The sequence below is a fragment of the Acomys minous genome (assembly GCF_964271855.1).
Source record: "Acomys minous genome assembly, chromosome: 8".
Lineage (NCBI taxonomy): Eukaryota > Metazoa > Chordata > Mammalia > Rodentia > Muridae > Acomys > Acomys minous.
Window position 1 is genome coordinate 17,819,779 of NC_140489.1, and position 14,994 is coordinate 17,834,772.

The window sequence follows — 14,994 nt, forward strand, 5'->3', positions numbered from 1 at the left end:
CTCTGTGTATTTGCTCCCCATGCTGTAGCTTGTTACTTTGTCCAAATAATGGTTTTCCTTGCTGTTCAGAAGCGTGTCAGTTTCTTGAAATCCCATTTCTTAATTGTTGTTCTTAGGGTCAGTGATATTCATCTTCTGTTCTGAAAGTCTTTTCTTGTTCTGGCCTTTATTTAAATGAAATGATCTAATCAGCATATATTCTTTTTTTGTTTTGTTTTTTCTTTTTTTTCTAGAAAGGGTTTCTTTCTATAATAGCCCCAGGTGTCTTGGAGCTTGGTTGGTAGACCAGGCTGGACGTGAACTCAAACAGATTAGCTTGCCTTTGCCTCCCAAGTGCTGGGATTGTGTGCCACCACTGCCCAGCATATTCTTTTCTTTATATCTTTTTGTAAAATATATGCTATTTTTTCTCTTTTACTGCTGATGCACTTTGAAGTTTTTTTTTCTTTTCTAATTTTTGGCTCCCAAGGATAACAATAATTGTGAACCTCTTGAATATGTGTCTTTCACAAATACACCAATTTCAGCTCTATATATGTTTGGACATTGTCAGGTCATAGGGTATAAGTATCTTCAGCTTTAATAGAAACTGTAAAGTCATTCATAATGATTGTATAGATTTATGTTCCCACTAGCAGAATACAACAGTTTATATTGTTTTATTTTCTTGCCAACACCTGTTATTGTCAGTCTTTTTAGTTTTAAACATTTGGCTATGTGTGTATATCTCAAGGGTTTAAATCATGGTTCTTTTATGACCAATGAGATTTATAGCCTTTCTTGTGTCTATTTAAGTTGTAAATCAATTTGTGTAGAGGCTTATCTGTCCTCTTCTTGACTTTTAGAGGTTTTTCCCATAATGGGCCAGTTATATTTTGTTGCATGTGTCTTTTCCCACTCTGGGTTATCTGTGCACTTTCTTAAGTAGCTTTTTGATCAAAGTATTTTAAATTTTAATATAGTCAAAACACTTTTATGATTAATGTTCTGTGTTAAAAACCTTTCTTACAAATAACTATAGAAGGTTTGTCTTTGAGGCTTAATTTAGAGCTATGACCTACATATAATGTAAAAGTAAATATGATTAAATTAAATCTTTTCCCCATATTAGTATTCAATTAACATTGTAGTGAAAAGACCATCCTTTTCCTACTGCTAGATAGGGTTACATTAGTTATATATCAAATGTCCATAAAGTAGTAACTTTTTTATGACTTTATATTCTATTCCATTACTTTCTTTTTCTGTCATTATACCAGAAGTCAATTCTTTATACCCAGCACAAAAATAATTTATCATTTTTGTTTTTCTTCTTTATTGTTTTCTGAAGATTTATTTTTATTTATGTGTATGTGTGTATGTGTCTCTGTGTTTGCCATGGGGGTGTGGGTGCCTGAGGAAGCCAGATGCCCTGGAGCTGAAGTTGCAGATAGCTGTGATGTACCTGACATGGATGCTAGGTTCTAAACTCCAGTCTTCTGGAAGAGCAGCAAGTGCTTTTAACAGCTGAGCCATCTCTCAAGTCCCTTGATTTTCTTAATGGTTACATTAAAAAAAATCTTGGTTCTTAGTATTTTTTATTTTAATTTCAAATTTTATTCTCTCATATATTACATCCTGACTACAGATCCCCACCTTTAGTCCCCTCCCCCGATCTCCCTTCTAGCCAGATCCACACCAAATCTGCATTCATAAAAGAACAGCCTCCCAGGGACCTCAACCAAACACAGCACAAGAAGTTACAATAAGACCAGGTATATACAATTACATCAGGGATGGTCAAGGCAAACCAGTAGGAGGAAGAGGGTCCCACAAACAGGCAAAAGAGTCAGAGCTGGCCCCAGCTTCCACTGTTAAGAATCTTAATAGAACACCAAGCTACTCAGCCATAATATATATGCAGAGGACCTAGGTCAGACCTTCATAGGCGCCTTCATCTCTGTGAGTCCCCATGATTCATTGTCAGTTGATTCTGTGAGTTGTGTTCCCGTGATATCACTGATCCCTCTGGTTCCCTTGATTGCTTCTCCCCCTTCTCTGATGGACTCCTGGAAGTCCACCTAATGTTTGCCTGTGGGACTCCGCATTCCTGGATGGAGTTGCTCTGGTGATTCTTAGTATTTCTATAAAATTTTAAATTTTAATTTGTTAAAAAATTCTTTGTTTGATTTGGGGTCCTTTCAAATAAAAGATCTGCCTAGTGTATCTTATTGCATGTGGTCAAATTTTTAAGTGTTATCTTCTTTAAAAATGTATCTAAAATGATTTTATTTAAAAGACATTATATACATAAGTAGATGTTATATAGGTAAGGGGAAATTCAGGTCATGAATTACAGAATTGTCTATAAGGCAAAGAAAAATGCTAAAAATTTGCCAGGATGTCTTAAGAGGGGATCCTTGGCTCATTCTTTAAATACACCATGCAATTAGAATTCTATAAATGTGTGCTGGTTAAGGTATATGTTTAAGAATCATTTGTAACAAATTATTTTTTAACATATTCCTTTAGTGTATCAGCTGTTAGCTTATTGAAACACTTGCTTTCAGGATCTGCCAGAGCATCTTTTGGAGATCAAAAGGCAGAGCTGTGCAGTCCCCTCTACCCTGGGCCCAGCTATGATGTATATAACCCATGCTATATGCATCAAAACTTTTCACCTGATTTAAGTCGGCGTTTTCCTCTTCATTTTGAAACAAAAAAATTATATGGATCTGGTAAGAAGACATTTTGTGCATTTTCTCTGGACTAATCTTTAACAAATTTAGAAATTAAATATAAGACTGTAACAGAAATAGTTATTATTAGGAGCAATCTTAAAAAATAAGAGCAAAACAGACTTCACAAGTGTGTGATAAGTGTTGTATCTTCTTTTTGGTGTTATAATTAGTATAAAAATTGATAGATAATATTTTCTTTTAAAAAGTTTTTATTATAGATGATTTTACATACATTTTTGTATGTAATAAATTTTATAACAGATATTTATAATATTTTCTCTTTTTGTTCTAATCAGCTAAATGAATTTAAGACCTCATGATTGGAGGTTCACACAAAGAAATAGAAAATAACTAGAATTTTTTAGTTTGATATTTGAGACTATATCAATTATATGAACTACCATGTGCATCTCAGATTCACAAAATCTCAGCTTTTCAGGTTTTATAGGCCTACATGTATGCATGTATCAGCATCACTGAAAATAAAAAAAAATGTTTTTGTAAGGGCCTACTCTAGCACTGTGCTAGAGTACAGTGTTCAGAGTTCCTTTTAAAGAAGATCTTACAGTTTGGGAGAAGAACTAGAAATATAATAGCACATGGGATTCAGGATTGAAATGTTACAATGTTATCTGTGCTCATTAAAGAGCAGTCCCATCTTATTAAATTAATCTTTTCTGCATGAAAGATTGGGGAATATAAGCAAAAACATGCTTAATATTTGATATGAATATGAAAATATGTTATTTGAGTGCCTAGACTACTTGTGTCTTAAAGAGTAAAATAATTGAACTTTTAAAGATTTTATTAGAGTTTCTTTTTATGTAAATTTGAGTATACATGATATATATAATATATTTCTGTAGAACTTTGTTTTATGGAAATTAGGTGGAATGTTATTCTTTCATTTTTATTACTAAAAAACAAACAAGCAAACCTTTTCTTTCATCCTTTTGTAGTTTGTGATTTAAGGACCAGTAAACTTCCTGGTTCGCCTGGGCTAAGCAAATCTATGCTTGATCTTACAACTTCACCTCAGCGATTCATCCAGGTATAATAATAATTTCACTATATGTGAACTTTTTAAAATAAAAAAATTAGAACTATGTGAATTGCATTAGGATTCACACATATTTTTTGTGGTTATGTACATTATAATATCTGAATAATAAATATGTGACATTTCCTATATTATTTTAGGAAATTTTCAGTGATTAATAACAGTCATTATATTCTTTCATTTTGAATAATTTTATATCCCTTAATTTGTATGCACTGAAGGATCTTGAGTCACTTGGGATTTATAATCATATAGTTAAAAGTACTTATGTAACTTTGCTTATTAAACATAACTAGGCAGTTACTAAGAGTTAGTATTTCTATTGTGGTATAAGACTTTAGTTTTTCAATAATACTAATATAAAATCCTTTGAAAGTTTAAAGATACCAAAAATAAGAAAGGGAAATAGTGGTAGAGATGAGAAGAGTTTAAAGACTAGTCATCTGTCTGTCTGTGAGTAAAGTAAAAGCACCCTGAGCATCTTTTTGTATATATTCGTGGACTTCTTCTTTGTCAGTGTGGAAGCCATGTTCTAAAAAATATGTATGCATTCTTAGTATTAATAGGTCTACTATTAATTTTAAAATACTTAATGTTTTAGAATAGAAGTCACTTAACACAAATATGAGTTGTTTGATGATTTTGTTAAATACAAACAGTCAAGACTTCATTCACCCCTGGAATTTTTGACTCAGTAGTACTGTGATAGGCTTTGAAGTTTTATTTGTATGAAGTTTGCATGATGCAGATGCTTCTGATCTAGAGGGACTATGCTTTGATAATACTACTTTACACTTTTATAGGTTACTGAACACTTCCAGTAATATATGTAATATGAAAATAAAGACAAATAAAAATACAAAAGGCTTTCCAATGTTACCTACTAAGGTATTTCTCAATATATGTTAGAGAGTTTCTTTCTTCTTCTACAGTGGTAGGAAATTCTGACCAGTAACACTGATAAAGTGATTAATACGGAGTTTGATATCATGGTGCTTATTGGGACATAAGTCTGAAAGTTTTTAAAGTTTAATATATAGCTTCTGACTGCAGCATTTTTGTTGTTGTTGTTGTTGCAGAGACATGACTCATTGTCCAGTGTGCCTAGTAGTTCTTCTTCAAGAAAGAACTCTCAGGGTAGTAACAGAAGCCTGGGTAAGGAATACAGCATCCTATTTATACTGTTTAGCAGTTTGTTTCTACCTAGTAATAGCTCGACAGGGTTATAATTGGATAAAGAAAAGTGTTTTTGCATTTTATATGCTGGTTTTGAACCTATTATAACCAGCTCAGATCAGATAGCCCATGACTCATTATTCAAGCAGGAATGAATTTTTAAAAGTAAGCTGCTATATATCTTTTATTTGTGGTTTAAAGTATGTAGATTAAGGAACTTTCATAAGAACATAGACCTTATATGTTTGAATATATAGACTGTTTAAAGAGTTTTAGCTTAATTTCTCACATTCTAAACTATATGCATTTTAGTGTATTTTATGTCTAAGACTTTAACAAAAAATCACAGAAGTATGATTTTATCTTACTACTTTTGAAACTTAAAAACAAATAAGTATATCAGTTTTTGCTGGGCATGGTGGCACATGTCTTTAATCCAGCACTTGGGAGGCAGAGGTAGGTGGATCTCTGTGAGTTTACATAGTGAGTTCCAGGACAGCCAGGGCTAAGATCTTGTCTCAAAAATCTAAAACATATTTATTTTATTTGTGCTTTTAAAATAGGTTTATTTCAAAGCTTAATCAGATTAAAAAGATTACATGGAGTTTTTATTCTTTGTCCTTTATTATTCAGATACAATTACCCTATCAGGAGATGAAAGAGACTTGGGGAGATTGAATGTGAAATTGTGTTATAATTCTTCAGCAGAGCAGATCTGGATCACAGTTTTGCAGGTAAATTAGTGTAGTTAATACTGATTTTTACTATAAATTGAATAATTATATTTAATTTTAAACAATAGAATTAAAATTCATTCAATTAGTTTATGTTAATTTATTTATATTCACTCAATTAGGTTATATTTTATAACCTACAGATATCTAGTGTTGCTTCCTCCTGAAAAAAGAGTCAGCAACTATCTTCAGAATTTAGATTTCTATTGTATTTTGTAGCAAAGCGTGCTTTATAAAACATTTAACACAAAACTGCTGAAAGAAAACAGGAAAAGCACCTCAAGATATAGGAATAGGCATAAACTTTTATGTTAGGAAATAACTCCAGAGATCGACAAGTGGAATTTCATGAAATTTAAGTTTCTGAACAGCAAAGGAAACTGTCAGCAGAGTGAATGGACAGCCTACATACAGATGAGGGAGTCATTGCCAGCTCTACTTTAGACAAGGAGTTAATATCCAGAATATATAAAGAACTGAAAATATTAAGCACCAAAATCCCACAAGTGCCGAATAGTAAATTAGCTAAGAACTGAACAGATGCCCCTTGAGAGAAGAAATACAAAAGGGTAATAAATTCATAAAGAACGTTAAGTATCCTCACCAATCAGGTAAATGCAAATGGAAACTTCTTTGAGATCCTGTCTCATTTGAGTCAGAATAGCTAACATCAAAACAAAAACAAAAACAAATAAACAAACAAAACAAATACTGGTGAGTATGCTGGGTAAAAGGAACTCTTTGTGGGGAGTGTAAAGTGCTATAACCACTATGGAAATCATTGTGGAAATGTCTTTAAAAAAAAGGTTAAGATAAAAAATTGAAGTGACACCACACAGTGGTGAGGATGTGGAGAAGGAGGAACACTCCTTCATTGCTGGTGGGAATGCAAACTGGTACAACCACTTTGGAAATCTATCGGGCGCTATCTCAGAAAACTGGGAATAAGGCTTCCTCAGGACCCAGCTATTCCACTCCTTGGAATATACCCAGAAGATGCTCCACCACACAACAAGAACATTTGCTCAACCATGTTCATAGCAGCCTTATTCATAATAGCCAGAACATGGAAACAGCCTAAGTGTCCCTCGGTAGAAGAATGGATAAAGAAACTGTGGTACATATACACTATGGAATACTACTCAGCTATTAAAAACAAGGAATTCCTGAAATTTGTGGACAAATGGATTGAGCTAGAAATGATCATAATGAGTGAGTTAACCCAGAAGCAGAAAGACTCAAATGGTATATACTCACTTATATCTGCACACTAGCCCAAGGGACATGTCCCACGAAAGTATTCACTTACCAGGAAAGTGAGACAGAGGGGAGATCATACTTTTGGGACTCTAGGTGAGAGAAGCATGGGAGAATGGCAAAATAGAAGGATCCAGAGGGCCCTAGAAACCCTGGGCCCAGATCCTCCCGTCATAGCGTTCTTCTTGTAGGTTTCTAGGACCCTCTGGATCCTTCTATTTCCCCATTCTCCCATTTGAGCACAATGTGCTATTTTCTTCATTAATTTATTTGTTCATTTTCTATCCCAGTTGCAACCACTCTTCCTCCTCTCCTCCCAGTCCCACCTTCCCGCCTACTTCCCTTCCCCCATGAGTACCAACTCACCTTGGCAGACCTAGTCGCATCAGGACTAAGTGCCTCCTCTTTCACAGAGGCGAGATAAGGCAGCCCTGCTAGAGAAACAGGATCCAAAGGGGGGGGGCAACAGAATCCAAGTCAGAAATAGCCTCTGCTCCAATTGTGTGGGGACCCATTTGAGGACCAAGCAGTCCATCGGCTTCACACGTGTAGGGGCCCAGGGTCAGTCCATGCATATTCTTTGGTTGGTTGTTCAGACTCTATGAGCCATTGAGGACCCAGGTTAGTTGGCTGTGTAGCTCTTGTGGTGCCCTTGACCCTCCAGCTCCCTCAGTCCTTCCTCTAACTCTTACACAAGGCTCCCTGATTTTTGTATAATATTTGGCTGTGAGTATCTGCACCTGTTCCCATTATCTGCTGAATGAAGCCTCTCAGATGAGTTATGCTAAGATCCTCTTGTGTATCCTTCTGGGTCTGGGATACCTCACTCAGGATGATCTTTTTTAGTTCCATCCATTTGTCTGCAAATTTCATGATTTCCTTGTTTTTAATAGTTGAGTGGTATTCCATTGTGTAAGCGTACTACAGTTTCTTTATCCATTCTTTGGTTGAGGGACATCTGGGTTGTTTCCAGTTTCTGACTATTACAAATAAAGCTGCTCTGAACATAGTTGAGCAAATGTCCTTGTGGTTCGGCGAAGCATATTTTGGGTGTATGTTCAGGAGTGTTATAGCTGGGTCTTGAGGTAGAATTATCCCCAATTTTCTGAGAAAGTGCCAGATTGATGTCCAAAGTGGTTGTACAAGTTTGCCCTTCCATTAGCAATGGAGGAGTGTTCCCCTGTCTCCACAACCTAACCAACAAGTGCTGTCACTTGAATTTTTGATCTTAGTTATTCTGATGGATAGAATCTCAGAGTCATTTTGATTTGCATTTCCCCAATGACTAAGGACATTGATCATTTCTTTAAGTGCTTGTCTGTCATTTGAGATTCCTCTGTTGAGAATTCTCTGTTTAGCTCTGTCCCATTTTTAAATTGGGCTATTTAGTTTGTCGGTGTTTAATCTCTTGAGTTCTTTATATATTTTGGATATATAGTAGCCCTCTATCAGATGTAGGATTGGTGAAGATCTTTTCCCAGTTTGTAGGCTGCTGTTTTGTCCTATTGACAGCATCCTTTGCCTTACAGAAGCTTTTCAGTTTCATGCAGTCCCATTTATTAATTGTTGATCTTAGAGCCTGAGCTGCTGGTATTCTGTTCAGGAAGTTGTCTCCAGTGCCAATGCATTCAAGACTCTTCAAGGGGATGGATTTTTATGGCTTTTTTTTCATTAATCGTTATCAAGAAGAGTTTTAAAAGAATGGAGTCAGGGATAATAATGGAATACATGTTACTTGAGAGCCAGAAGAGGACAAGGCATGGCAAGGAGAGGGGTGGAGGAGGAATGACCAACTCTGACAAAAGTATACGAAAATGTCATGAAGGAAACTGATAGCACCCCAGAATAATGTCAAAATATTAATGGATGAAACATGAAATCTTAGTATTCTGAAGTTTATTTAAAAATTTAATTATAAATCATTAACTCAGTAGTCCATGGTGGCACACACCTTAAATCCCAGCACTCTAGAGGCAGAGGCAGTGGGTCTTTGAGGCCAGTCTGATCTACATTGTGAGTCCCAAAACAACCAAGGCTATATAGAGACACCTTGTCCCAAAAAAGTTATTAACTCAATATATATGTAAGATATTTGTATTGTCAGAGTCTATTGTAAAAACTTAAATTATACTTTTATTACTTTTAGTGCAGAGATGTAAATTGGCCTTCTAGTTATGGAGACACACCTACAATTTCTATAAAAGGAATTTTAACATTGTCCAAACCAGTGCATTTTAAATCTTCAGCCAAAGAAGGTTCCAATGTAAGTGGCTCTTTGTATTTGAATTTTTTTCATTTTTCTCATAATTGTCACTGATATTGATGTAAAATGTGAGATTAACAAAGTGGGTGGGTTTTTTTGGAGAAGCTAAAATGATATACCTTTGCTTTTAAATATTAAGTCCTAAGAGTATTTGCTATTTTATTGTTTGATATTAAGATGAATTTAAAAAGGAAACCTTTATTACTAGAATATATAAATGTTTAACAGTAAGTAAGAAACTTCTTTACTTTTCTTGCTCCCAATACTTGCTGGCTTTGAAAAGCAATTGTAAAGTTGCAGTTAATCTCTTTCTCAAAAATATTCCAATTATTATAACTAGAAGGTTTATTATCTTGAATTTTGTTTTATAGATTGCTTTCACATTAATTTAAATTCATGCCCATTATTGTCTTTTTGATATGGTTAAAAAATTAAGTTTTTATATGCAAATGGTATTTTTAAAATATTTAAAATTCTTTATATTTAAGTGTGTGTGTGTGTGTGTGTATCTGTGTGAGTTGATTTATGCATATAAGCGCAGTGCACATTGATGCCAGAAGATTACACCTACTGAAGCTGGACATAGCAGGAGATAGCTACCTGATGTGGATGCTGAGACTTGAACTTAGGTCCACTACAAAACAGTATAAAAACTGAGCCATCTCTCTAGCCCTGAAAAGATATCTTTTAAAAGAATATGCCATCTTAAAATAAAAGAAGTAAAGTGTCTAAGAATTCAAGAAAATTTTAGTTATTAATCATAAAATACCCACCCAGTTCCACCCAGAAAAAAAACTGTGTTTTTTAAAACAGGTTTTCTCAGTATAGCCTTGGCTGTCCTGGACTTGCTATGTAGACCAGGCTGGCCTCGAATTCACAGCAATTCACCTGCTTCTGGCTCCCCGAGTGCTGCGAATAGAGGCGTGCACCACCATGCCTGTCTGGAAATATTTTTTAATTACTCTAAACAGTGTTTCTCAACTTGAGGGTCTGACCTATTGGGGGTTGCGTGCCAGATATTTTGCATATCAGACATTTATATTACAATTCATAACAGTAGCAAAATTACAGTTGTGAAGTAGCAGCAAAAATCGTATGGTTCAAGGTCACCATAACACAAGGGACTGTATTAAAGGGTTGCAGCATTAGGAAGGTTGAGAACCACTGCTCTAAAACATATATACTTTTGGGAAATTATTTTGGCAACACAATTCAAGTATTAAGTATTTATTACATTATTTATAAAGTTATTAGCATAACTATTTTACTTGAAATCTGTTCCATAAAAATAATCTAAAATGTAAACAAAAATGAAATGATGTACTCAAGGATGAACACTTTCTAAATTAAAAAATTTTACTTTATGATTTTAAAATAAAAGTAAGTTAACAGGAAAAATACTTACATTACTCTTTTATTTTCAAATTTTATTTTCACATATGAAGTAGTTTAGGAAATTCTTATTATGGAAAGTGTGAAGTATACCAGCATACTTGTACTGTGTAAGACTGTTAAATAGTTTTGTGTAATATTTTATTGGCATAGTTTTATAGCTTGATAATTTGAAAGAAGCACCTCAATGGTTGGGAGGCCAACAGGAACATAATTCTGTACTATCAGATATAAATCATTATAATATGAGTGGAAGTTTGGGCACAGTATCCATCATATTTGTTAGTTGGCTAGATTTCTTGACTTTTCAGAAAGCAAAGATGTAAAGAAGGAAGTATACAGCCAAGAAGAGTCTAGTGTTCCGTCTCTTTTAAAGAGAGAATTCAAGTCTCTTCATGTGAACAGCTTAGATTCTGGATGCTTAGTAAACTTATATATGAAATTCTTGAACTAATCTTATTAACTTTTGAAGAATTTTGATGAATTGCAAGAGAAGTGTATGAGAAAACCAAGGATGGAAAAATAGCTTACTTTTCAAAAAGGCAAAGCTGTATTCTGATGAGGTTTTTGTTAATATTGATCTTAATTCCTCAGTATAAGGATGATTTGTAGAGCTAGGTAAGATAGTAAAACAACACATATCCATTTTTATTTAATTAATGAAAAATATACTTGTAAAAAATATATTCTACTACTTTTCTTAGGTATAAAACTTATTTTATAATGGCATGTAAATCTTTTTTAGTATTTATAGTTAATATTTTCTTGTTTTTTAAGGTTATTGAATTTATGGAGACTTTTGTATTTGCTATTAAACTACAAAATCTACAAGCTGTGAGGCTTGTATTTAAGATTCAAACCCAGACTCCCAGGAAGAAAACCATTGGAGAATGTTCTCTATCACTCAGAACTCTTAGTACAGAAGAAATGGATTACTCATTGGAAATAATACCACCTTCAAAAATTTCTGTAAGTGATAATAGTATCCAATGCTGAACATAGTACACATAATTAGAATGGTTTATTGAAAGACTTTTGTTTTTTGGAAAATAATTCATTATAATATGTTGGAAGACCATAAAAATCCTCAAGAAATAGTATTTTTTAAAAATAATAGTTTAGAAATAATTTACAAAACATTAACATAATCATTTTTCTTCCTCCATTTTCTTCAAATTAACATCATGCTACCCGTTCATAGCACATTTTTCATTAGTGTTTCATACTGTAGGAGTAACAACCCTGAAGGCAATAACAATGAAATATGAATAACTTCAAATAATTAATTTTTAAAAGTTTTTAGTAGCAGAGGACTCAGGAAGAATAGGAATGAATCTCAAAATCATATGCAATCTGAAATTACTATAAAGTGGAATTAAGAAAATGCCTTTAATTATAGGTACACTATATATCTGTTCACAAATTGGTTAGAGTGGAATTTAGGTCCTTTCTGTGCCCTGCACAAGGGATGGAGTCTAGGGCCTTACACATGCTGAGCACATGTTCTGCTGCTGAGCCACACCCCATCCCCATCACAGAAATTTGCTTTTATTTTAATAAATTTTTACTTTTACATAAAAACATTTTATATTTATTTATCTCAGGGTGGAAGATTATGTGGTTTAGCGTGTGTAAGGAGGTCAGAGGACAGATTGTGGGAATTGATTCTCTTCACTATATAGGTCGAGGGGATCAGCCTGGTTGTCAGGCTTAGCAACAACTGCCCTCGGACTGAGCCATCTCTTGGACCAAGAATGAAAGTTTTTAAAGTTAATTGGTTTTGGTTGTTACTGCTTTATACAAAAAGTGCTTGGTTGATTTTTGAGACCTGATATTTGCTTCTTTCAACCAACCAATCAAACATTGTCATTAAAGTATTTAGAAATTTGATCACTTCCCCTTGGAGGGAGGCCCCGCAGGCACACAAAGGAAGCAGAAGCAGGCTATCCAGAAGAGACCTGATTTGCTGTGGCCATATGGTGGGGAAGGAGGCCCCCTTCTTTCAGAGGTCTAGGGGAGGGGAATAGGGTAGAAGTGGGGGGTGAGGGTGGGAATGGGAAGATACAAGCGAGGGGATAGCATTCAGGATGTAATCTGAATAAATTATAACAAATTACAATTTAAAAAGTATTTAGAAGTTCCTAAGGATTTAACTGTATAGTTTTTCTGTTGGGATAACATTAATAGAAATCAGTCTTAAGCTTTGTAAGAACAAACATACATATGATTTTAAATTTATGTAGGATTGTATTTTATTTCTTTAAAAATAATTCGAATTACTTGAAGTATAATTAAAAGAACCCTAGCTATGCATTGATATCATTTGGGAACTTTAAAAGCATATCCACACCTAAACTAATAAAATTGAATTTTCTTGGGGTCAGAACAGAGGCATTTTTAGTCTTTCAATAACTTTCCCAGTAGTGAGTCTAATGTGTTGTCTGGATTGAGAACCTCCATATTGGAAGTGAGAAATTACAGATTAAAATATTAAAAAAAGAAATTATTAAAGTGGGCAGAAGATTCTCCACAGTTGAGTGGAGAGTGGGGTCTGACTTTCACACGAACTCTGGTGCCCCATATTTGACCACGTCCCCTGGATGGGGAGGCCTGATGGCACTCAGAGGAAGGATAGCAGGCTACCAAGAAGAGACTTGATACCCTATGAGCATATACAGGGGGAGGTAATCCCCCTCAGGAACAGTCATAGGGGAGGGGAATAAGGGGAAAATGGGAGGGAGGGAGGAATGGGAGGATAGAAGGGATGGGCTAACAATTGAGATGTAATATGAATAAATTAATAAAATATATTTTAAAAAGTGGTCAGAAGAATTAAAATTTCTTTCTAGTTGTTTCTTGACTATATTTGCAATCTCAGCCCTCAATGAGTATGTTTATAACATTTGTTACATCTAAAAACTTATTTAAGTTACTTTTTTGCTATTAAACCACAGTAATTATGACAGGAGTTTGTTACTGGCATCATTTATAATAGCTTAGTAGATAGTAATATCCGGTCGTATTTTACAGAAGATACAAATGTCAAATGAATATTTCATATATTAAATGGTAAAGATGGATTATATAAGATAACTCAGTGAAGGAAATTGAGAAATTAATTTTTTGAAGATTTTGAGGGAATATTTATGGCTGCATTTTTGTTTTTTAAAAATAAACTTTATTATAAAATTCATATAAAACATTATACACTGAAATTAAGTAGCCCCTAAGAATGAATGAATACACACATACACACACACACACACACACACACACACACACACACACACACTAAGAATAACCATTTTGAAGCTGTGAAGCTTCTCACTGGATTTTACACTGTCACTATTGAATATGTTTTTATGCACTATTCACCACCTGTACCAAAAAATCAAATGGCAGAATTAGAACTAGAAAGCAGGTACCTTTGTATTGTCTTTCATAACTCATGTCTATTACCTGCAGGCAGTCTTTGTTCATCTATTTAAAACTTTCTTGTGTTCCTTTTACATGTTATATTGTACCACAACACGTATGTTTGTTTACAATATATTATTAGCTAGATTCTGCATGTGAGGAAGATCACCCAGTTATTTTCCTTCTGAAAATTTTTGATCTTGATTAATGTTAAACATTATAAGCCTATTTCTGAAAATTTCTGAAAATTTTGTGATTGCACTTTTCTTTAGTGCTGAATAATATTTCATTTCTCTCTATATATGAAAGTTAATTAATTTTGTTTTTTAATATAGGGTTTCTTGGATGTCCTGGGTTCACTTTGTAGATGAGGCTAGTTTTGAACTCACAGTGATCCACCTGCCTCTGCCTCCCAGGGTGCTGGGATTACAGGCGTTTGCCACCATACATTCATCTAGGTTGATTCCAGCTCTTTGCTATAGTGAATAAAGCAGCAATAAATGAGGATATCTCTGTGATAGTAAACAGCATTTTCTGGTTATTTACCTAGGAGTGAGATAGCTTAGTTATATAGTAGTTTTATTTTTATTTATTTAATTTTTGAGAAATTCCCAAAATGAACTTGCATGCCCACCAACAGTGTACAAAATTTTTTCTTTCTGTACATCTTCTCCAACATTTGTTATCAGATTTGTTAATAATAGCCATTCTGACTGGGGTGAGGTGGTATCTCAAAGTAGTTTTAATTTATATTTTCTTAATGGCCTGGGTTATTGAACAATTAAAAATAGTTATTGACAATTTCTTCTTCCTCCTCCTCCTCTTCTTCTTCCTCTTCTCTTTTTCCTTCTCTTTCCTCCTCCTTCTTTCTTCTCCTTATCATCCTCTTCCTCTCATCATCATCCTCACTCTCACTCTCATCCTCACTCCCATCCTCACTCTCATCCTCACTCTCACTCTCATCCTCATTCACTC

At 34.1% G+C, this 14,994-nt stretch overlaps 1 protein-coding gene across 4 annotated transcripts in view; it reads left to right on the forward strand.

Annotated features, from left to right (window-relative positions):
* TC2N (tandem C2 domains, nuclear) overlaps positions 1 to 14,994 on the forward strand; it is a 74,018-nt gene that overhangs the window by 24,266 nt on the left and 34,758 nt on the right. For all 4 annotated transcript variants that reach the window (XM_084791445.1, XM_084791444.1, XM_084791442.1 and 1 more), the window contains 6 exons: positions 2,550 to 2,717; positions 3,680 to 3,771; positions 4,860 to 4,935; positions 5,590 to 5,690; positions 9,094 to 9,210; positions 11,380 to 11,571. In XM_084791445.1, coding sequence (XP_084647571.1) covers positions 2,550 to 2,717; positions 3,680 to 3,771; positions 4,860 to 4,935; positions 5,590 to 5,690; positions 9,094 to 9,210; positions 11,380 to 11,571 — 746 coding nt within the window. The remainder of the gene's footprint in view (positions 1 to 2,549; positions 2,718 to 3,679; positions 3,772 to 4,859; positions 4,936 to 5,589; positions 5,691 to 9,093; positions 9,211 to 11,379; positions 11,572 to 14,994) is intronic.